Here is a 21,403-nt window from a genome sequence, read left to right as displayed (position 1 = left end):
TCTCAAAAAAAAAAGGAAAATTAAAATCAAAACAAAAAAGTGGCTGTGTTAGTAGATACTAGTAGGGCAAGAGACTTGCTGCTTCTATCCTCACCTGCGCTCCGTGTATTGTCAGACATTTAAATGTTGCCCACCTGATGAGCGTGAAATAGACGTCCTGTCCTTACAGTTTTAATTTGCATTTCCTTGATTACTAGTGCGGGGTGAAACGTATTTTCAGAGTTTATTGGCCTCTTAGGTTCTCCTTCCGTGAATTACCTGGGCCTGTTCTGTTGCGTTTCTTTTTTTTTTTTTTTTTTTTTTTTTTTTTGTGAGACGAAGTTTCGCTCTTGTTACCCAGGCTGGAGTGCAATGGCGCGATCTCGTCTCACCGCAACCTCCGCCTCCTGGGTTCAGGCAATTCTCCTGCCTCAGCCTCCTGAGTAGCTGGGATTACAGGCACGCACCACCATGCCCAGCTAATTTTTTGTATTTTTTTTTTTTTTTTTTTTTGAGACGGAGTTTTGCTTTTGTTACCCAGGCTGGAGTGCAATGGCGCGATCTCCGGCTCACCGCAACCTCCGTCTCCTGGGTTCAAGCAATTCTCCTGCCTCAGCCTCCTGAGTAGCTGGGACTACAGGCACGCGCCACCATACCCAGCTAATTTTTTGTATTTTTAGTAGAGACGGGGTTTCACCATGTTGACCGGGATGGTCTCGATCTCTTGACCTTGTGATCCACCCGCCTCGGCCTCCCAAAGTGCTGGGATTACAGGCTTGAGCCACCGCGCCCGGCCAATTTTTTGTATTTTTAGTAGAGACGGGGTTTCACCATGTTGACCAGGATGGTCTCCATCTCTTGACCTTGTGATCTGCCCACCTCGGCCTCCCAAAGTGCTGGGATTACAGGCTTGAGCCACCGCGCCCGGCCTCTGTTGCATTTCTTTTCTCGCTGACTTCTAGTCCTTTCCGGATGGCAGTGATCTTTGTCAGCTGTCTGCATTGCAAATATTCTCTCCCAGCTTGAGGCTTGTCTTTTCATTTTGTTTATGGCGGGGTGTTCAATGTCTTGGCTTCCCTGAGCCACAATGGAAGAAGAATCGTCTTGGGCCACACATAAAATACACTAACACTAATGACACCTTATGAGCTAAAAATAAAAAACAAAAAACAAAAAACTCAATGTTTTAAGAAAGCTTTTTACGAATTTCTGTTGGGCTGCATTCCAAGCCATCCTGGGCTGCATGGAGCCTGTGGGTCATGGGTCACACAAGCTTGTTTTATGGTGTATTTTCATGGAAACAAATGTTTAATTTTAATGCGAGCATGGTCAATCTTTTATAATTTGTGCTTCTTTTGGTATTTTTTTTTTAACTTTTTATTCTTTTTTATTCACCTGGGTACAGATGGGCTAAGACCGAAAAGGGTATTAGCCTCTTTTGGTATCTTTTTTTAAAAAAAAAAAAATCTCTTCTTGGCCAGGCATGGTGGCTCACGCCTGTAATCCAAGCACTTTAGAGGCCAAGGCGGGTGGATCACCTGAGGTCAAGAGTTCAAGACCAGCCTGACTAACATGGTGAAACCCCATCTTAAAAAAAAAAAAAAAAAAATCGCCGGGCGCGGTGGCTCACGCCTATAATCCCAGCACTTTGGGAGGCCGAGGCGGGTGGATCACGAGGTCAAGAGATGAAGACCATCCTGGTCAACATGGTGAAACCCCGTCTCTACTAAAAATACAAAAAATTAGCTGGGCATAGTGGCGCGTGCCTGTAATCCCAGCTACTCAGGAGGCTGAGGCAGGAGAATTGCCTGAACCCAGGAGGCGGAGGTTGCGGTGAGCCGAGATCGCGCCATTGCACTCCAGGCTGGGTAACAAGAGCGAAACTCCGTCTCAAAAAAAAAAAAAAAATCTCTTCTTCCCCAAGATTACAAAGGGATTCTATACTTTCTTCTAAAATGTTGACAGTTTTAGCCCAGGTGCGGTGGCTCAGGCCTGAATCCTAACACTGGGAGGCCGAAGTGGGCTGATCACCTGAGGTCAGGAGTTTGAAACCAGCTTGGCCAACATGGTGAAACCACGTCTTCGCTAAAAAAATAAAATGTTTACAATGTTGTCTATTGTATATGTGTGTTTGTATTAGCCTTTTTGTTTGTTTTTGTTTTGTTTTGTTTTTGAGACAGTCTCACTCTGTCGCCCAGGCTGGAGTGCATCCAGTGGTGCCATCTCGGCTCACTGCAACCTCCGCCTCCCAGGTTCAAGAATTCTCTTGCCTCAGCCTCCTCAGTAGCTGGGATTCCAGGCACCTGCCACTAGGCCCAACTAATTCTTTTTTTTTTTTTTTTTTTTTAGTACAGACGGGGTTTGACCATATTGGCCAGGCTGGTCTCAAACTCCTGACCTTAGGTGAGCCCCTGCTTCAGCTTCCCAAAGTGCTGGGATTACAGGCGTGAGCCACCACACCCGGCCTGTATTTGCTTTTTAAAATATAACACTATCTCGAAAAGGATACAAGGGAGAGATTAAAAACGCTGCATCCCAAGCGTGGAGTCCGGTGACTGGGAATCAGAATGAGAGGAAGGCTTTGCTGCGTTTGAGTTGTGAACCAGTGAATAAAATATTCACAAATAAGTAAATAATTTAAATAAATCCTTAGTAAGGGTTCTGGGCCAGGTGTGGTGGCTCATGCCATAATCCCAGCACTCTTAGGCCAGGAGTTGGAAATCAGCCTGGGCAACATGGTGAAAACCCTTGTCTCTATCTCTATAAAAAAAAATAATAATAAATACAAATTTTAAAATAACAAAGAAGAGTTCTCTTTTGTTCAGCTGTATCCGATTCCTGGCAGGGACTTCACCACCGCAGGCAGCCCGTCTCCTGCGTGACCAGCGTGTCTGCGCTGAAGGCTCCTTCCTCAGCCCTCAAACTTCCTCCTTTTTTTTTTTTTTAGACAGTCTCACTCTGTTGCCCAGGCTGGAGTGCAGTGGTGCAATCTCGGCTCACTGCAACCTCCACCTCCAGAATTCAAGTGATTCTCCTCTGCCTCAGCCTGCCAGGTAGCTGGGATGACAGACGTGCACCACCATGCTCAGCTCATTTTTGTATTTTTAGGAGAGACGGGATTTCACCATGTTGGTCAGGCTGGTCTCGAACTCCTGGTGATCCGCCTGCCCAAGCCTCCCAAAGTGCTGGGATGACAGGCGTGAGCCACGTGCCCGACCCTCCCGCTTCTTTAAAAGACGCTTCCTTGACGCTGAACCCCCTAAAACCACTGCCCATTCCCAGTGCTCCTCAGGCCACTCTGCAAGGAGCAGTTAGTTTCCTCTTACGTCTACGCTGCCTCGGCTCCCATCTCCACCAAGCCCAGACTTGTGTCTGTGCCACTTCTCCCCTGAAATCGCTGTCTCTAAGTTCGTGGGTGACCTCATGTGGACTGGCAGGAGGCAATGGGGTATCCCTCCCTGACACCTTGGCTCTCCACACTCTTCCCCTTTTCTGCCAGCTCACACATCTTACCTTTCCTGCCTCCTTTACTGGCTTGATCTTGGGACCCCTCTTCTATACCACCCCTTCGGTGATTTCCACCAGTTCCATGACTTCGAGTGTGTCTAAGTACCCCACGTAAACAATTCTATCCCTGGTCGGAATATTCAGTTGCCTACTTGGCATTAAAGATGAATAGATGCCAAGCACAGTGGCTCATGCCTGTAATTCCAGCATGTGGGAGGCCAAGGCAGGAAGAGGGCTTGATCCCAGAATGTCAAGGCCGCCGTGAGCTGTGATCACACCACTGCCCTCCATCCAGCCTGCACCGCAGAGCAAGACCTTGTCTCTAAAAAAAAAAAAAAGTGGCCAGGCATGGTGGCTCACACCTGTCATCCCAGCACTTTGGGAGGCCAAGGTGGGCAGATCACGAGGTCAGAAAATTGAGACCATCCTGGCTAACACAGTGAAATCCCATTTCTACTAATAATACAACAATTAGCCAGGTGTGGTGGTGGGCACCTGTAATCCCAGCTCCTAGGGAGGCTGAGGCAGGAGAATTGCTTGAACCTGGGTGGCAGATCGCACCACTGCACTCCAACCTGGGCCACAGGGAGACTCTGTCTTAAAGAAAAAAAATAAGCCCAAGCCCATAACTCTGGCCATTCTCCTCCTACCATTTGACATGGATGCAAAACAGGGAAGATAAACCTATAAATTATCACGCAAACATGAAGATTTATTTTTTCTTTTAATAGAAATGGAGTCTTGCTCTGTTTCCAGGCTGGTCTCCAGTCCTCCCCGCTCAGCCTCCCAAAGTGCTGGGATTACAGGCATGAGCCACCACACCCAGCTAACACAAACACGTCTAAGAGCTAAAAGGAGGGTTGTTGGTTTTGTTTTGTTGTTTTTTGTTTTTTGTATTTTTTGAGACGGAGTTTCGCTCTTGTTACCCAGGCTGGAGTGCAACGGCGCGATCTCGGCTCACCGCAACCTCCGCCTCCTGGGTTCAGGCAATTCTCCTGCCTCAGCCTCCTGAGTAGCTGGGATTACAGGCATGCGCCACGATGCCCAGCTAATTTTTTGTAATTTTAGTAGAGACAGGGTTTCACCATGTTGACCAGGATGGTCTCGATCTCTTGACCTCGTGATCCACCCGCCTCAGCCTCCCAAAGTGCTGGGATTACAGGCTTGAGCCACCGCGCCTGGCTTTGTTTTTTTTTTTTTTTTTTTTTTTTTTGAGACAGGGTTTTGCACCGTCACCAAGGCTGGAGTGCAGTGGTGCATTCACGGCTCACTGCAGCCTCAACTTCCCAGGCTCAAACGATCCTCCTTCTTCAGCCTCCTGAGTAGCTAGGGCCACAGTCACGTGCCACCATGCCAACCTAATGTTTTTGTATTTTTGGTAGCGACAGGGTCTCACCTTGTTGCCCACACTGGTCTTGAACTCCTGAGCTCAGTTATCCTCCTCTCAAAGTGCTGGGATTACAGGCGTGAGCCACCTCACTCAGTCAGCAGGGATTCTATTAGTTAAGCTAAAACCACAAACACAACTTGAGCTGTCCTGCGCAAGCTGGTACATGTGATCACCCTGTATTAGTGCGGCGTGTCCACCATCACATGCCCAAATGACATCCTCAGTGCAATCTAAAATCTGCCCCCACTCTGCTCCCCATCTCAGTAAAAGGCACTGGTACCTACCCATTTTTTTTTTCTTTTTTTGAAATGGAAAAAAGTCTTTTTTTTGTTACCCAGGCTGGAGTGCAATGGCGTGATCTCAGCTCACCATAACCTCTACCTCCCGGGTTCAAGCTCCTGCCTCAGCCTCCCAAGTAGCTGGGATTACAGGTGCCCACCACCACGACCAGCTAATTTTGTATTTTTAGTAAAGATGGCGTTTCTCCATGTTGGTCAGGCTGGTCTCGAACTCCTGACTTCAGATGATCCACCCACCTCGGCCTCCCAAAATGCTGGGATCACAGGTGTGAGCCACCGCACCCGGCCAGTACCTACCAATTTTCTCAAGACAAAAGCACAGGAATTTAAATAATGAACCCCACAGTCCTGGAGTGTGTCTCTCATCTCCCACACAATCCATCCACAAATGTTATGTTCATCTGCATCTGAATTCCGACGGCTTCCTCCATTTCCGAAGCCAGCATACTTGGCCATGCCCCCAAGTCTCTTGCCCACTCCCACCTTTGACCTTGTCCAGTTCGTTCCCCCAGAGCTTGGCTCAGATCACCACACTCCACAATTAAAAGACTTTTGTGGGCCGGGCGCAGTGGCTCAAGCTTGTAATCCCAGCACTTTGGGAGGCCGAGGAGGGCGGATCACGAGGTCGAGAGATCGAGACCATCCTGGTCAACATGGTGAAACCCCGTCTCTACTAAAAATACAAAAAATTAGCTGGGCATGGTGGCGCGTGCCTGTAATCCCAGCTACTCAGGAGGCTGAGGCAGGAGAATTGCCTGAACCCAGGAGGCGGAGGTTGCGGTGAGCCGAGATCGCGCCATTGCACTCCAGCCTGGGTGACAAGAGTGAAACTCCGTCTCAAAAAAAAAAAAAAAAAAAAGACTTTTGTGGCTGGGCACGTGGCTCATGCCTGTAATCCCAGCACTTTGGGAAGCTGAGGTGGGTGAATCATTTGAGGTCGGGAGTTTGAGACCAGCCTGGCCAACAGGTGAAAACCAGTCTCTACCAAAAATACAAAATTAGCCGGGTGTGGGGGCATGTGCCTATAATCCCAGCTATTCAGAAGGCTGCGGCACGCGAATCACCGGAACACAGGAGGTGGAGGTGGAGGTTGCAGTGGGCTAAGATTGTGCCATTGTACTGCAGCCAGGCAACAGAACCAGACTCTGTCTAAAAAATAAAAAATAAAAATAAATAAAAATAAAAAAGCCTTTGATTTAATGAACTATCATCACCATCCACAATAACACAGATGGGTCTCACAAGCACAAGGTTGAATGAAAGAAGCCAGGCATTAGAGAGCATGGACTGTATGAATCCTTTATAGAAAGTTCAGGTTGGGTGTGGTGGCTCACGCCTGTAATCCTAGCACTTTGGGAGGCTGAGGCAAGAAGCAAGATTCCATGCCAGGTCTCTCCAACTTCCAGGCACTCACCTGAGGTCGGGAGTTCGATACCAGCCTGACCAACATGGAGAAACCCTCTCTTTACTAATAATACAAAAATCAGCCAGGCGTGGTGGTACATGCCTATAATCCCAGCTTGTCGGAGACTGAGGCGTGAGAATTACTTGAACCAGGAGGTAGAGGATTGTGATGAGCTGAGATAGTGCCATTGTACTCCAGCCTGGGCAATAAGAGCGAAACTCCGCCTCAAGAAAAAAAAAAAAAAAAAGTCCAAAAACAGGTGCTCTCTATGGCAGCGCATATACTAACGTTAATTGGAGTGATGTAGAGAAGATGAGCCTGGTCCCTGTGCAACGGTCATGTGCAAATTCGTGAAGCCTTCCATATTTTTATTTCACATTGCCTACTTGTATCAAAACATCTCATGAACTCTATAAATATATATACCTATTATGTCCCTACAAAATTTAAAGGAACAAAAGTTGGCCAGGCACTGTGGTTCATGCCTGCAATCCCAGCACTTTGGGAGGCCGAGTCGGGTGGATCACCTGAGGTCAGGAGTTGGAGAACAGCCTGGCCAACATGATGAAACCCCATCTCTACTAAAAACACAAAAATTAGCCAGGCGTGGTGGTGCACACCTGTAATCCCAACTACCCAGGAGGCTGAGGCAGGAGAATCACTTGAACCTGGAGGCTGCAGTGAGCCGAGATCGTGCCACTGCACTCCACACTGGGCAACAAAGCAAGACTCCATCTCAAAAAAAAAAAAAAAAAAGGTGGTGGGCAGAGAAAGTTCAGGCCAGGCACAGTGGCTCACACCTGTAATCCCAGCACTTTGGGAGGCCGAGACAGGTGGATCACTTGAGGTCAGGAGTTCAAGATCAGCCTGGCCAACATGGCAAAACCCTGCACAAAAATTAGCTGAGGGTGGTGGCACGCTCCCAGCTACCCGGGAGGCTGAGGCGGGAGAATCACTTGAATCTGGGAAGTGGAGGTTGCAGTGAACTGAGATCATGCCACTGCCCTCCAGCCTGGGGGACGGAGTGAGACTCAGTCTCAAAAAAAAGACAGACTGACAGGACAAAAGTCACAGTGTTTATTGTGCCCCTAGAACCTCCAGGATCTGTCCCCAGCTCCTCTCTGATGCCTGCCTCCTGCTCCACCTCAGTCCCTCCACTCCAGCTCCCCATCCCTGCTTCTCCCGAGCTCTTCCGCAGGCCCTCTGCATAGGCAGCTGCCAGGCCGCTCCTCGCCGGGACCTCCCGAGTGTCCTCCATCATCCCCTGCAAGTCCCTGCACCCAGATCACCTTCACACGAGGCTTTTCCTCCTGGCCCTGCCCCTTCCCTGCTTCACTCTTCAGCAGAGCTCTTCCGGCAGCTATCCTCTGATACACCATGTGTTTCTCCTGTTTATTCATTATCCCATCTCTCCACACTGCTCGTTTGCAAGAAGCAAGATTCCATGCCAGGTCTCTCCGACTGGCTCTTAACCACCGCACATTAGGGCTCCAGGTGGCTGCGCCCCCAGCAGGGGAGCGTGCCCACCCACGCGGACACCACACCCACGCTGCCCTAGCTCCTGGGCTCTGGCACAGAGGAAAGTGTCAGCCCTGTGCCAAGGTTTCCCCACCTGCTCCCCACAAATCCTCAGGCACTGACTGTCTCCAGATGGAGCCGGGTACTCCCGGCAGCTTGCCCCCGGCTGGCGGGCGCCAGCTCCTGGCAGAGGGGCCACTGTGTAATTAGAAACTCCGCAAACTCCCTAATTGCCAGTTCTTCTCCCCAACCGGGAGGTTGGCGCTATTCTGAGCTGCCCTGGTTGCCACTGCCCAAGGCAAAGAGAGAAGAGGCCAGGAACAGAAGCAGGCTGGCGTGGAGGGGTCCCTGGGGAGGGCCAGTGAGGTCAGAGGGGACCATGAGTTGGAGAACGTCTGGCGAGCGGCCAGAGGCTCAACGTGGCACGGAGCGGGCTGCTGCCCCTGCTGGGCCCAGCATCCCTCAGCACAGCCCACCCTGCGGCTGCCTCCCTGCCTTCCCCGCCTGTCCCACCCATGCCCAGAACGGTGACATCAAACCAGCCAAGCCCATGCATTCTTTATTCAGGTGGCATAAAAATCACTACAAAAACCTTAAAAAAGAGCCTCAAGGAGCCCATGGGGCCTTTCCTGCCTCAGTCCCTGAGCTCCTGGGCAGAGGAGGGAGGCAGGAGAGGAAGGAAGGGAATCCCGGCAGTGCTGGCATCTCAAGGGCCAGTGGGAAGCCTGGGGCCACAGGCGTGGGTGGGGTGGAGGCTGAGGAGCACTGGGCAGGTTAGGCCCCGGCCAGGCTGTGCGGGACCCGCATTCCACACGGAGCGAGCCACCCCCAGGGCCTGTCGCTCCTCGCCCTGTCCTGGGTCTCCCAGGACAAGCCCAGAGGCAGCCCTCTCCCCCTCCCTTTCTCTTTGGTAAACAAAAGTGGGGTGTCCCAGCTGACCTGGGGGGCAGCTCACCTGTCTCCTGGGAGAACTGGAAGCACACCTCCCTCTCTTCCACCCAGAGCCCGGCGCAGGACACCTCTGGGCTCCCTCCCATCCTCCAATGCCTGCCCTCCTCCCGGCCCCCCACCCCAAGCTCCCCAAGAGGTGTCAGGAAAGAATGGCCTCTCTCAGACTGTCCCCCCAGGGCCCCCAGCCCCTGCCCCAGTGCCACAAAGCAGGTCGGAAAAAGTCACATGAGTGGAGAGGCTGGTCCAGGCCGGGACTCTGGACGCGGTGACCACGGCCCCTCACTTGGGGCTGTGAAGCTGGGGGTAATCCTCCTCAAAGCGGGGCGCCAGTTTCAAGTCGGGGCTGAAGTCCTTGTCTCGGCCTGGGGGGAAGTCCTTGCTGGCCGGGGAATCCTGCTGCTCCCTGGGCTCCCGCAGCGCGCTGGGGTTGGGATTCTTCACGCTGCCCACGAAGAGGGGAAGGCCCATGGTATCCTCGAAGATGAAGAAGAGGAAGGGGCGGTTCACGCTGAAGGAGGACATGGACATTCGGGACATGATGATGCTGGTGGCCGCGGCCGCCTCCACGCCGACCTCGCCGAGCTCCAGGGTGGACTGATGCTGCACGCCAGACACCACCAGGCTCTGGTCGGAGATCCCACGCAGGTCCGGGGCCTCGAACAGATCCTGCAGGCCTGCCCAGGGCGGGAGACGGCTGGTCAGAGCTGTCCTCAGCGCTCAGGCTCCTGGAGCTGCTTGGGAGGGTGTCTGACATCCTGGCTAGCAAACCTTGAACTCACAGATCCCAGCTTAATTCCTATGTAATTTCCAAGTCTCAGCTTCAACACTACTTCCTCTAGGAAGCCTTCCCTGATCTCCAGCTCCAAAGTCCAAGCTAGGTATAGTTTCCATGTCCTCCCAGGTGAACTGAGAGAAGCCCTTGCTGTCTGATCACTTACGCTGCTGTAAGTACCTGATTATTCGTCCACCTGCCCCATTAGACTCAGCTGTGTGTACTGGTGGCGTCCCAGTGCCTGCTACAGTGCCTGGGAAACAGCAGTTGCCTAGCGAATGGCTGAAGGATAGATGCTTTATTTATTTGTTTGTTTGTTTATTTATTTTGAGACTGTCACACGGGCTGGACTGCAGTGTCCTGATCTCGGCTCACCGCAACCTCTACCTCCCAGGTTCAAGCAATTCTCCTGCTTCAGCCTCCCAAGTAGCTGAGACTACAGGTGCCCACCACCACGCCCAGCTAATTTTTGTATTTTTTTTTTTTTTTTTTTAGTAGAAACTGGGTTTCACTATGTTGGCCAGGCTGGTCTTGAACTCCTGACCTCCTTGAACTCCTGATCCACCGACCTTGGCCTCCCAAAGTGCTGGGATTACAGACTTGGGTCACTGCGCCCAGCCTAATGCTTATTTATTTATTTTAGTTATTATTACTATTATTTTTTTTTTTTGAGATGGGGTCTCTATCGCCCAGGCTGGAGTGCAGTGGCGCAATCACAGCTCACTGCAGCCTCAACCACCTGAGCTCAAGAAGTCCTCCCACCTCAGTCTCCAGAGTAGCTGAGACCACAGGCATGCACCATGCCTGGTTGATTTTGGTATGTTTTGTAGAGATGGGGTTTCGGTGTCGAACTGGTCTCGAACGGGCTGGTCTCGAACTCCTGGGCTCAAGCAATCCACCTGCCTCAGCTTCCCAAAGTGCTGAGATTACAGGTGTGAGCCACCGCACCCAGCATTTCTTTAACAGCATGACACCCCAGCTTCTCCTCCCTCCCCATCCAGGAGAGCCGGGGAGGCTCGCATGCCACCCAGGCTCTACCCAGACTCTCCTTGCAATGCTAGGTCTTGAGCAGCAAGGCAGATACCCCATTCACTGGGTCACCCAACATGCCCTAGGGGCCGGGTGTTCATATTCAACCCTCTCCCCCTCCGGAAGCCCTGGAAAAGGGCAGGGCGAAGGCCGGCTCTGACCCAGCCCCACTGCCAGCCACAGGCTTCCTCCTCGCCCGCCCTGCCCAGCCTGACCTCGGCGGCCAGCCCACACCCTCTTCCTTACCCAGCTGGCTGAGGGTGGCCACCAGGTCCATTTGGTGTTTCAGATACAGCTTAGGCAGCCAGACCTTGGTGGGCCTCTCCCACACCGAGGGTGGGTGCAGGATGTCCCAACTCAGGTTGGCCAGTACCTGGGACACGTTCCATTCAAAGTGGGTGGGTATGAGGACCACAAAGCTCATGTTGTTCTTGAAGGGGAAATGAGCCACCTGCAGATGAGGAAGGGAAGAGCCTGAGGACCAGAAAGCGCAGAGCTGGGCGAGGTGCTGCCATGCCAGGCAGATGCTGGGGCTGCTGGTCACCCTGCCGGCCCATGCCCAGACCACACTCCACTTCCTCTGCGAGGCGGAGTCACACCACCTGTCCACTGCAGGTGGACATGAAACCGAATGAGATGCTTTTAAAGTTTCTAGCAGTGTGGCTGGGAGATGGCTCACATTTGTAATCCCAGCACTCTGGGAGGCCAAGGCGGGTGGATCACGAGGTCAAGAGATCGAGACCATCCTAGTCAACATGGTGAAACCCCGTCTCTACTAAAAATACAAAAAATTAGCTGGGCATGGTGGCACGTGCCTGTAATCCCAGCTACTCAGGAGGCTGAGGCAGGAGAATCGCCTGAACCCAGGAGGCGGAGGTTGTGGTGAGCCGAGATCGTGCCATTGCACTCCAGCCTGGGTAACAAGAGCGAAACTCTGTCTCAAAAAAAAAAAAAAAAAAAAAAAAATAGAGAAGTTCCAGACCAGGCCAGGTGCAGTGGCTTACACCTATAATCTTAGCACTTTGGGAGGTTGAGGCGGGTGGATTAACTGAGGTCAGGAGTTCAAGACCAGCCTGGCCAACATGGTGAACCCCCGTCTCTACTAAAAATACAACAACAACAACAAAAACTAGCCCAGCGTGGTGGTAAGGACCTGTAATCCCAGCTACTCAGCAGGCAGAGGCAGAAGAATCACTTCAACCTGGGAGGCGGAGGTTGCAGTGAGCCGAGATCGCACCACTGTACTCTAGCCTGGGCGATAGAGTGAGATTCTGTCTCAAAAAAAAAAAAAAAAAGAAGTTTGAGACCAGCTTGGCCAACATGGTGAAACCCTGTCTCTACTAAAAGTACAGAAATTAGCTGGGCATGGTGGCACATGCCTGTAATCCCAGCTACTCGGGAGGCTGAGACAGGAGAATCCCTTGAACCCGGGAGGTGGAGGCTGAAGTGAGCTGAGATTGCACCACTGCACTCCAGCCTGGGTGACAAGAGTGAAAATCCATCTCCAGGAAAAAAAAAAAAAAAGTTTCCAGTAGTGTCTATCCATAGAGAGTGCTCAATACATGTGGGTTTCTCTCTTCACCTGCTCCCATCCAGCTGTGTATATATATTGTGATTTGGCTTAAGATTTCTTTCTTTTTTTTTTTTTTTTTTTTTTTTTTTTGAGACGGAGTTTTGCTCTTGTTAACCCAGGCTGGAGTGCAATGGCACGATCTCGGCTCACCGCAACCTCCGCCTCCCGGGTTCAGGCAATTCTCCTGCCTCAGCCTCCTGAGTAGCTGGGATTACAGGCACGTGCCACCATGCCCAGCTAATTTTTTGTATTTTTAGTAGAGACAGGGTTTCACCATGTTGACCAGGATGGTCTCGATCTCTCGACCTCGTGATCCACCCGCCTCGGCCTCCCAAAGTGCTGGGATTACAAGCTTGAGCCACCGCGCCCGGCCAAGATTTCTTTTCTTTCTCTCTCTTTTTGAGACAGAGTCTTGCTCTGTCGCCAGCCTGGAGTGCAGTGGCGTGACCTCGGCTCACTGAAACCTCTGCCTCCAGAGTTCAAGAGATTCTCCTGCCTCAGCCTCCTGAGCAGCTGGGATTACAGGCACCCACCACCTCACCTGGCCAATTTTTGTATTTTTAGTACAGATGGGGTTTCACCATGTTGGCCAGGCTGGTCTCAAACTCCCGACCTCGTTATCTGCCCGCCTTGTCCTCCCAAGGTGCTAGGATGACAGACGTGAGCCACAGTGCTCAGCAATTAGGATTTCACGTGGAGGGATTCTGCAGTGAAAGCTGTGCGGGCACCACGGGGCTCGAGGGCGTCCTACCGTGGGTTCCAGGCACAGTGCCTGTGCGCAGAACCCCCGCTTACAGGAGGATAAGCATGGCGTCTGGCTCTTTGGGCTTGCCAGCAGAGGGTCTGAGGAAGAGAAAGGCAGAGGAGCCAGGGAAAGGAGGCAGAGCATAAGGAAGAGTGAGCAGGACACAGTGTGTAGGGAAACAGAAGCAGGAGGAAGGGTGCGCGGGACACGGCATGGAGGGAAAAGGAAGCAGGAGGAAGGGTGCTCAGGACACAGTGTCAGAGAAAAGGAAGCAGGAGGAAGAGTGCGCAGGACACAGTGTCAGGGAAAAGGAAGCAGGAGGAAGAGTGCGCAGGACACGGCGTGGAGGGAAAAGGAAGCAGGAGGAAGGGTGCTCAGGACACAGTGTCAGGGAAAAGGAAGCAGGAGGAAGGGTGCGCAGGACACGGCGTGGAGGGAAAAGGAAGCAGGAAAAGAGGGGCGGGTGGGGCGGTGAATCAGACCTTCCACAGTGAGCTGGAGGGAAGCCAGGACACTCTGCCCCGGCCCCGCTCCCCCACGGCCCCTCCCAGGAGGGCTGCCTAGGTGGCTTCGGCCCCTCCCTGCAGAGGTGGCGGTGCTCTGCGTCATACTTGCCTTGTGAAGCTAACAAACACTGCCCTCTCAGCCACAGCTGTCCCACCCAGGGCTCAATGCCCAGGCCAAGGGGACCACAGCTAGGCTAGAAGCAAGGGAGGCGACACCTGAGACAGCTTGGCACAGAACTTTATCCAATCAGAGCCGGGCGCAGTGGCTCAGGCCTGTAATATCCCAGCACTTTGGGAGGCCAACGCAAGATCACTTGAGGTCAGGAGTTCGAGACCAGCCTGGCCAAAATGGTGAAACCCAGTCTGTACTTTAAAAAATACAAAATTTAGCCAGGCGTGGTGGCGCTATAGTCCCAGCTACTTGGGAGGCTGAGGCAGGAGAATCGCTTGAACCCGGGAGGTAGAGTTTGCAGTGAGCCGAGATCATGCCACTGCACTCCAGCCTGGGGGATAGAGCGAGACTCAGTCCCCCCCAAAAAAAGAAGTGTATACAATCAGAATGTTCCACGCAGGATGACGCAGGAAATCCAATCCAATCAGATCCTCCCTTCTAAGGACACTGTCTGAGGGCCTTGAATAAACCCTCATCAACAATGGTCACCTGGGCCGGGCGCGGTGGCTCAAGCCTGTAATCCCAGCACTTTGGGAGGCCGAGGCGGGTGGATCACAAGGTCGAGAGATCGAGACCATCCTGGTCAACATGGTGAAACCCCGTCTCTACTAAAAATACAAAAAAATTAGCTGGGCATGGTGGTGCGTGCCTGTAATCCCAGCTACTCAGGAGGCTGAGGCAGGAGAATTGCCTGAACCCAGGAGGCGGAGGCTGCGGTGAGCCGAGATCGCGCCATTGCACTCCAGCCTGGGTAACAAGGGCGAAACTCTGTCTCAAAAAAAAAAAAAAAAAAAACAACAATGGTCACCTGAGTCTCAGTTCAGTGCCCCTCCTCAAAGAATCCTCCCTGACCACTCTAAACTACCTAAATAAGGCAAGCCTTGGTGGCTCACACCTGCAATCCCAGCACTTAGGGAGGCTGAGGTAGGCAGATCACCTGAGGTCAGGAGTTGGAGGCCAGCTTTTTTTTTTTTTTGAGACGGGTTCTCGCTCTGTCGCCAGGCTGGAGTGCAGTGGCACAATCTCGACTCACTGCAGCCTCTGCCTCCCGGGTTCAAACATTTCTCCTGCCACAGCCTCCTGAGTAGCTGGGACTACAGGCACCCACCACCATGCCCAGCTAATTTTTTTTTTTTTTTTTTTTTTTTGAGACGGAGTTTCGCCCTTGTTACCCAGGCTGGAGTGCAATGGCGCGATCTCGGCTCACCGCAACCTCCGCCTCCTGGGGTCAGGCAATTCTCCTGCCTCAGCCTCCTGAGTAGCTGGGATTACAGGCACGTGCCACCATGCCCAGCTAATTTTTTGCACTTTTAGTAGAGACGGGGTTTCACCATGTTGACCAGGATGGTCTCGATCTCTCGACCTCGTGATCCACCCGCCTCGGCCTCCCAAAGTGCTGGGATTACAGGCTTGAGCCACCGCGCCCGGCAGCCCAGCTAATTTTTGTATTTTTAGTAGAGACGAGGTTTTGCATCTTGGCCAGGCTGGTCTTGAACTCCTGACCTTGTGATCCACCTGCCTCGGCCTCCCAAAGTGCTGGGATTACAGGTGTGAGCCATCGCTCCGGGGCCAAAATCACCTTCTCTTTCAGTTTTCCCTACATAGTGCTTCCGCTGTCTGGAATTCCTGTGTTGATGGACGTTTGCTGTTGCCCCATGGATTGTCCCTCCTAAGAGCAGAGGCCTGGCCTCCCTCATGCGCCACAAAAACTCTAGTGCTTACAACAGCATCTAGCACACAGCAAATGCCCCCTATGTTTTCATTGAATTAATGAACCTCAAAGAGCCTGGAGCCTGAGTCCTCCTGCCGGGTAGGAGAGGGGATATGGAACCCTTTGGAACTGCCCGCCCCTGGGACGTGGCAGCAAGGAAGGCGAGACACCCACCACCCAGCCCTGTACGAGCTCCACAGCCTGCCCCCTCCCCTCCCCACCTCCCAGCACTCAGGCCCAGCCTGCTGGACAACCAGGGGCGACCTGGATCTCAGGCTGCCCCAGTGAGAACCAGTGCAGCGGGTACGTGGGGGCATGCATCATCTCCACGGGCACCGTGAACTGCTCGTCCAGGTGGAAGAAGCCTGTCTTGGTGAGGCTCGGGTCAAACTTGTTCCTCCAGAAACCTGCAACCAGGCAGAGGCAGGGGTCATGGAGATGGGGCCCAGCCCCTTGCCCATCCCACCCAGCACCCATTCAAGAGGTGGAGAGCAAGGCCGGGTGCGGTGGCTCACGCCTGTAATCCCAGCACTTTGGGAGGCTGAGGCGGGTGGATCACAAGGTCAAGAGATCGAGACCATCCTGGTCAACATGGTGAAACCCCGTCTCTACTAAAAATACAAAACATTAGCTGGGCATGGTGGCACGTGCCTGTAATCCCAGCTACTCAGGAGGCTGAGGCAGGAGAATTGCCTGAACCCAGGAGGCGGAGGTTGTGGTGAGCTGAGATCGCGCCATTGCACTCCAGCCTGGGTAACAAGAACGAAACTCTGTCTCAAAAAAAAAAAAAAAAAAAAAAAAAGAGGTGGAGAGCAGTTGAGACCAAGACCCCAGGGAATGCTGGTGGCATCCAGTGGATTGAGGTTTCTTTCCTGCAGGGTTTTGAAATCTGGGCTCATGCTTCCCCCCACCCCAGCAATGCCCCCAGGAATCTCCCTGGGTCTTTTCAGACCATCTGTTCCCAGGTACTCCCTCTAGGACAATCTCATCTGGCTCCTTGGCACCCGCCCCCACCACACCCAGACGCCCCCTGCCTCATGGCCCAGACAGAGGAGAAAGGGGACCCTCAGAACAAAGCCTGCACGGCCAGGTGCCGTGGCTCACACCTGTAATCCCAGCACTTTGGGAGGCTGAGGTGGGCAGGTCACCTGACGTCAGGAGTTCAAGACCAGCCTGGCCAACATGGTGAAACCCTGTCTCTACTAAAAATTAGCCAGGTGTTGTGGCACATGCCTGTAATCCCAGCTACTTAGGAGAATAGCTTGAACCCAGGAGGCAAAGGCTGCTGTGAGCCGAGATCGTGCCACTGCACTCCAGCTTGGGTGACAGAGCTAGAATCGTCTCAGAAAAAAAGTGGGGGGGCGGACACAGGGGCTCACATCTGTAATCCCAGCACTTTGGGAGGCCAAGGCAGTGGATCACCTGAGATCAGGAGTTTGAGACCATCCTGGCCAACATGGTGAATCCCCATCTCTACTAAAAATCCAAAAAAAACATGAGCTGGGCGTGGTGGCGGGCGCCTGTAATCTCAGTTACTCAGGAGGCTGAGGCAGGAGAATCGTTTAAACCCAGGAGGCGGAGGTTGCAGTGAACTGAGATCGCACCACTGCACTCCTGGCCTGGGGAACAAGAGCGAGACTTGTCTCAAAAAGAAAAAAAGGCCTGCACATCCCAGCTCAGCCTCCGGGGTGGGTGACGCCGGGTGGGGGATGTGTGAGGAGGAGGAGCGCACCCTGAAAGTGGATGGCATTGAGCAGAAGCAACACCGTGTCTCCTGGCAGCTGGGAGAGGAACTCCGGAATCTTCCCCTCCGTGGCCTCCTTCACCCACTGGTTGATGTTTGCCAGGTCATCTTCCTGCTTTCCCGTCAGGCTCACAGGCTTCGCACCAAATATCCGTTCTGATTGTTCCAGGAACTCTTCTTTGATGGGAAATCCTGCACAGAGGGAGCACAGGCTGTCCCCGGGACTCAGGCTCCACGGCCAGCCACGCTCCTACCCGCTGCCAGAGTCCCAGCCCCTGTCTCTCACCCTCCTCCACCCCAGGGCAGGACGGAGTGAGCTCCCCGGCCTCAGCACCCACCTTTCTGCAGGTACATCCTGGCGGCCAGTCGGAAGGCACCGGGGCCCAGGCCCTGGCAGAGGCGGCTCAGCCGATGGGGGAGGCAGGGCCCGGGGCCGGCATACAGCACCTGGTGCAGCCTCTGCAGTGTGTGATTCTGAGCACCTGGAGGGCAGTGCACTGGCTGAGGCCCGCTGGGGCCCTTTCTCACCCCCATTGCCCTCTCCAGTCCCTCCTGGATACCTGTGAGGACCACACACCGCCCTCCCACAGCCACGGTTCTGCTCTGCGTGACTGAGTCTCTCCCCCGTGGCTGACAGCCTGGGTGACCTCACGTCTCGCAAGTGACCTTCCCTCTCTGGGCTTCCATTTCCCAGAGCAAGACCCTCCAGCACACTGGGAGAGAGTTCAGCTATCAAACTCTCACGTAAAAATCACCAGGCGAGGCCAGTCGCGGTGGCTCATGCCTATAATCCCAGAACTTTGGGAGGCCAAGGCAGGTGAATCCCCTGAGGTCAGGAGTTCCAGACTAGCCTGGTCAACAGGGTGAAACCCTGTCTCTACTAAAAATACAAAAACTAGCCAGGCATGGTGGTGGGTGCCTGTAATCCTGGCTACTCGGGAGGCTGAGGCAGGAGAATCACTTGAACCCAGGAGGCAGAGGTTGTAGTGAGCTCAGATCACGCCATTGCACTCCAGCCTGGGCGACAGAGCAAGACTCTGCCCAGACAGACTCACAAACAAATCACCTGGAAGACTTGTAAATAAGCAGATTCCCCCGCCCAGTCCCTGAGATCTGATGCACACAGATCACCCCCAGGGTGGGGGCCTGGGAATCTGCAGTTTTTAACCCAGCAGCCAGGTGACCTGGTAGAGGAGGCACCCTTGGAGAACCTCTGGAGTACCATGTTCCTACTAGCCTCCCATCTCTCTTGGTCTGGACAAGTGGTGCCAGGGTACCTAGTGCCAGGTGAGACAGCGCCAGGGCCACACTGAGGGGTGACAGGATGAGGTTGGGGCTGGTGGAGGTTTCTGCCACCAGGGAGAACAGGTTGGCAGTGAAGGCCATCATGGCCTCGGCCAGCCTTCGGGTCTGCTGTGGGGTGGGGTCTCCGCTGCAGTCTCTTGGGGAACTCTTCGGGGCAGTCCGGCCACCAGGCTCCTGTGGGGGCAGATCAGGGGACAGGGAGGTCAATGGGTCAGCTCCGGGTTCTGTGTTGCAGGTCCTGAGGACAGCAGGGCCTGAGCCCAGCCCGAGGGGAGAGGGGGCGTCCGACGGAGGGCACGGGCGTTCTGGGGCCTGGAGCCCAACTTTGGTCCTCCCCACCCACTGTCCCTCCTGGCCTCCAGATTCCAGAGCCTCGGCCTCGCCACGCCCCCCGTCCCCAGCTGCGGCCCCTGGCCCTACTGCTGTGGCCACCTCCCTCTGGCCCCGCCCACTCTTCCCCAGCCCCACCTGGTCCTACCTGGTTGTCCAGCTTGAGGAAGGTAAGCGGGAGCACCCTCTCCTGGGTCGGCCCCATAGTTAGCTGCAGAACGGAGGAAGGAGCTGGAGCGCAACCCTCCCCACGGGGCCCCACCCTGCCCAGGCCACCGGTGAGACCCCGGGGCCTTCCCCCATCACGGGCTCCTCGCTCCCCAGTACCTGCTGGCCCACCGGCTCCATGGCACTCACAGGAGAGAACTGCGGAGAAAGGGGTGAGGCTAGGAGGGGCCCCTGGGAGCCAAGCCCTCCCTCCACACCGCCGCCCCTCTTCTCCCCCTCCGCCCCACCCCACCTGGAGGTCAGCCCAGCCTCACCACGGAGCAGGAGATGAGCAGCAGGAGCCCCCAGAGCAGCGCCATGTTCCTGTGGCAGGGACAGAAAGTCTGTTCCCATCTCCCGTCCCCACGCCCGCCAGGGACTCCTACCCACACGCTCACAGACACCGCCAAGCCCCGAGTCACGAGCGCCAAGGGGAAGAAGCAGGTTCCAGAGTCAGAACAACACACGCGCAGCGGCCCCCCTCTCCTGTGGGGCGGGACAGCCCTCCCCGGATCCTTCCCCCTTTTAAGTTTCCAGTCTTTCACATTTCGTGCACTGAAGGTGTTTTGGTTGATAGGAGGGAAATAGAAAAACCAAAATGTTCCCCTCCTTCCAGGCCCCGCACTGTGCAGCAGACCTGCGTCTCAATCCAGATTGCCTCTTGCAAAGGACCTTGGCATTCCCCTAACCCCACCAGGCTTGGCGTTACCTTTAAAATGGTGGCCTGAGTCCCTCAGTCCTCTCACATGCTCGGTGAGGACCAAAATAAGGCCGTCTGTGTGGCTGGGCGCGGTGGCTCACGCCTGTCATCCCACCACTTTGGGAGGCCAAGGCGGATGGATTACCTGAGGTCAGGAGTTCGAGACCAGCCTGGCCAACATGGAGAAACCCCGTCTCTACTAAAAATACAAAAATTAGCTGGGTTTGGTGGCATAAGCCTGTCATCCCAGGTACTCGGGAGGCTGAGGCAGGAGAATCGCTTGAACCCGGGAGGTGGAGGTTGCAGTGAGCCAAGGTCGTGCCACTGCACTCCAGCCTGGGCAACAGAGCGAGACTCTGTCTCAAAAAATGAAGATAAAATAAGGCTGTCTCTGTAAACTGTGAGTACAAGACTTGGCACCCGCCGATGGCTGGGTTCGGCTTGGCTCAAGGCTGCCTCTTCCAGGAAGCCTGCCCTAAAGCCTCTACCCGAGAGCTCCCGCCCAACCTGCTATGTCCTCTGAGCCAGTCTTCTCAGGCCTTTCGGGTCTCGCCCACGAGGCTGGACATACATGTGAGGCCCTCAGGTCTCAGCAGGGCTGGCGAGGCGGCCGGAGTGCTGCCTTCTGACCCAGCAGCAGAGCCCAGTGAATGATTCTCGCCAGAATTGCCTGTGGAGACCCTGACCCTGACCAGGCTGGCTCTGGGAAGGGCAGGAGTGAGTCTCAGGAGGATAAGCCAGAGCAGGTGTCGCAGCCACCCCCCCACCCCATCTTGGAGCCAATCCTTCTGAGGGTCCTTCTGTGGCCCCTGGCCCCACCCTCATCGCACACAAGCGCTCTGACCAGGCCCTGTCTCGGACCTGGGTGTTTGAATCTTCTTGCCAAGAACAGGCTCCAGTGTTTCGGGTCCCAGAGGTGCTCCTCCTGGAGTCCTTGGCTCCGTACCGCCAGAGGCGGCTGGGGAGTGACAGGCCTCCTGAATCAATCCAGCCCAGACCCCTCAGCGGGGAAGGCAGCTCCCTGCCTCCTCTGCCGCCCGGGGAGCAGGCCGAGCCACCCGCCTCCCCCGTACCTCTGCGGGCTCCTTGCTGCCGCACTCGAAGTTCCTCTGGCCCCACTTGGGTGCTCCCGGCCCTCTGCACGGGCTCCAGCCGGCCCGCCCCACCCCTCCGCCCACCGGGACCTTTACTCTCAGCCAACCCCGTGGAGAGTGCGTTCTCTTCTGGTAAACATTGACTGGCACATCCGGTTAAACATTGATCTTGAAGCCAGAAGCCCCTTTCCCGCCAGGCGTGTGACCCTGAGGCAGCCACGGAGGACCCCATGGACTTGGGTCCCACGTGAGCCTGGAAGGAGGTTCAGGAGGAGAGAGATGAAGAGGCTGGACCTGGGTGGCCAGGAGGGCAGATCCGGAAGGCACAGGAACCTGGCAGTGTGCTGAGCTTTCCAGAGACCCCATGAGGCGTGGGTCATCCCTGCTTCGCTCAGGCTCAGAGAGGGCATGTGACCTGGCCAAGGACACAGAGCGGTGCTGAGTCACATCCAGATCCTCACGTCGA

General features: G+C 54.5%; 1 protein-coding gene and 1 non-coding gene across 3 annotated transcripts; one reads left to right on the top strand and one right to left on the bottom strand.

The window, feature by feature from the left end:
- Nucleotides 1-6,839: 6,839 nt before the first annotated feature.
- Nucleotides 6,840-6,950, top strand: LOC120367006 (U6 spliceosomal RNA). Its single transcript, XR_005581509.1, has one exon. It is a non-coding gene; the product is annotated as a U6 spliceosomal RNA (small nuclear RNA).
- A 1,691-nt stretch (nucleotides 6,951-8,641) lies between these two features.
- SERPINF2 (serpin family F member 2) lies at nucleotides 8,642-21,041 on the bottom strand. Of its 2 annotated transcripts, XM_010339967.3 has the most exons (11): nucleotides 20,917-21,041; nucleotides 20,705-20,801; nucleotides 19,419-19,467; nucleotides 19,264-19,302; nucleotides 19,085-19,147; nucleotides 18,579-18,780; nucleotides 17,640-17,783; nucleotides 17,290-17,493; nucleotides 15,822-15,964; nucleotides 11,097-11,301; nucleotides 8,642-9,723 (listed from the first exon to the last, which is right to left on the bottom strand). In XM_010339967.3, the coding sequence occupies exons 3-11, from the start codon at nucleotides 19,461-19,463 to the stop codon at nucleotides 9,329-9,331; spliced, it is 1,440 nt and encodes a 479-aa protein (XP_010338269.3). In that variant the 5' UTR covers nucleotides 19,464-19,467; nucleotides 20,705-20,801; nucleotides 20,917-21,041; the 3' UTR covers nucleotides 8,642-9,328. The 2 variants fall into 2 exon arrangements, with proteins under 2 accessions (XP_010338269.3, XP_003929387.3); XM_003929338.4 differs by lacking the exon at nucleotides 20,705-20,801 and having other exon boundaries at nucleotides 20,917-21,000.
- Nucleotides 21,042-21,403: the final 362 nt, after the last annotated feature.

Source organism: Saimiri boliviensis, chromosome 17, assembly GCF_048565385.1.
Source record: "Saimiri boliviensis isolate mSaiBol1 chromosome 17, mSaiBol1.pri, whole genome shotgun sequence".
Taxonomy (NCBI): Eukaryota; Metazoa; Chordata; class Mammalia; order Primates; family Cebidae; genus Saimiri; species Saimiri boliviensis.
Note: the sequence above shows the minus strand (reverse complement) of the source record. Positions and strands in the feature narration are given on the sequence as shown.

Bases quoted from the DNA above. Each gene is read 5' to 3' on its own strand.
- SERPINF2 (XM_010339967.3), bottom strand. From the start codon at position 19,463: ATGGCGCTGCTCTGGGGGCTCCTGCTGCTCATCTCCTGCTCCGTG. The intron at 19,303-19,418 runs GTGAGGCTGGGC...CTTTCTCCGCAG, and splicing joins TGCTCATCTCCTGCTCCGTG to TTCTCTCCTGTGAGTGCCAT. The intron at 18,781-19,084 runs GTAGGACCAGGT...CTGCCCCCACAG, and splicing joins TCCTCAAGCTGGACAACCAG to GAGCCTGGTGGCCGGACTGC.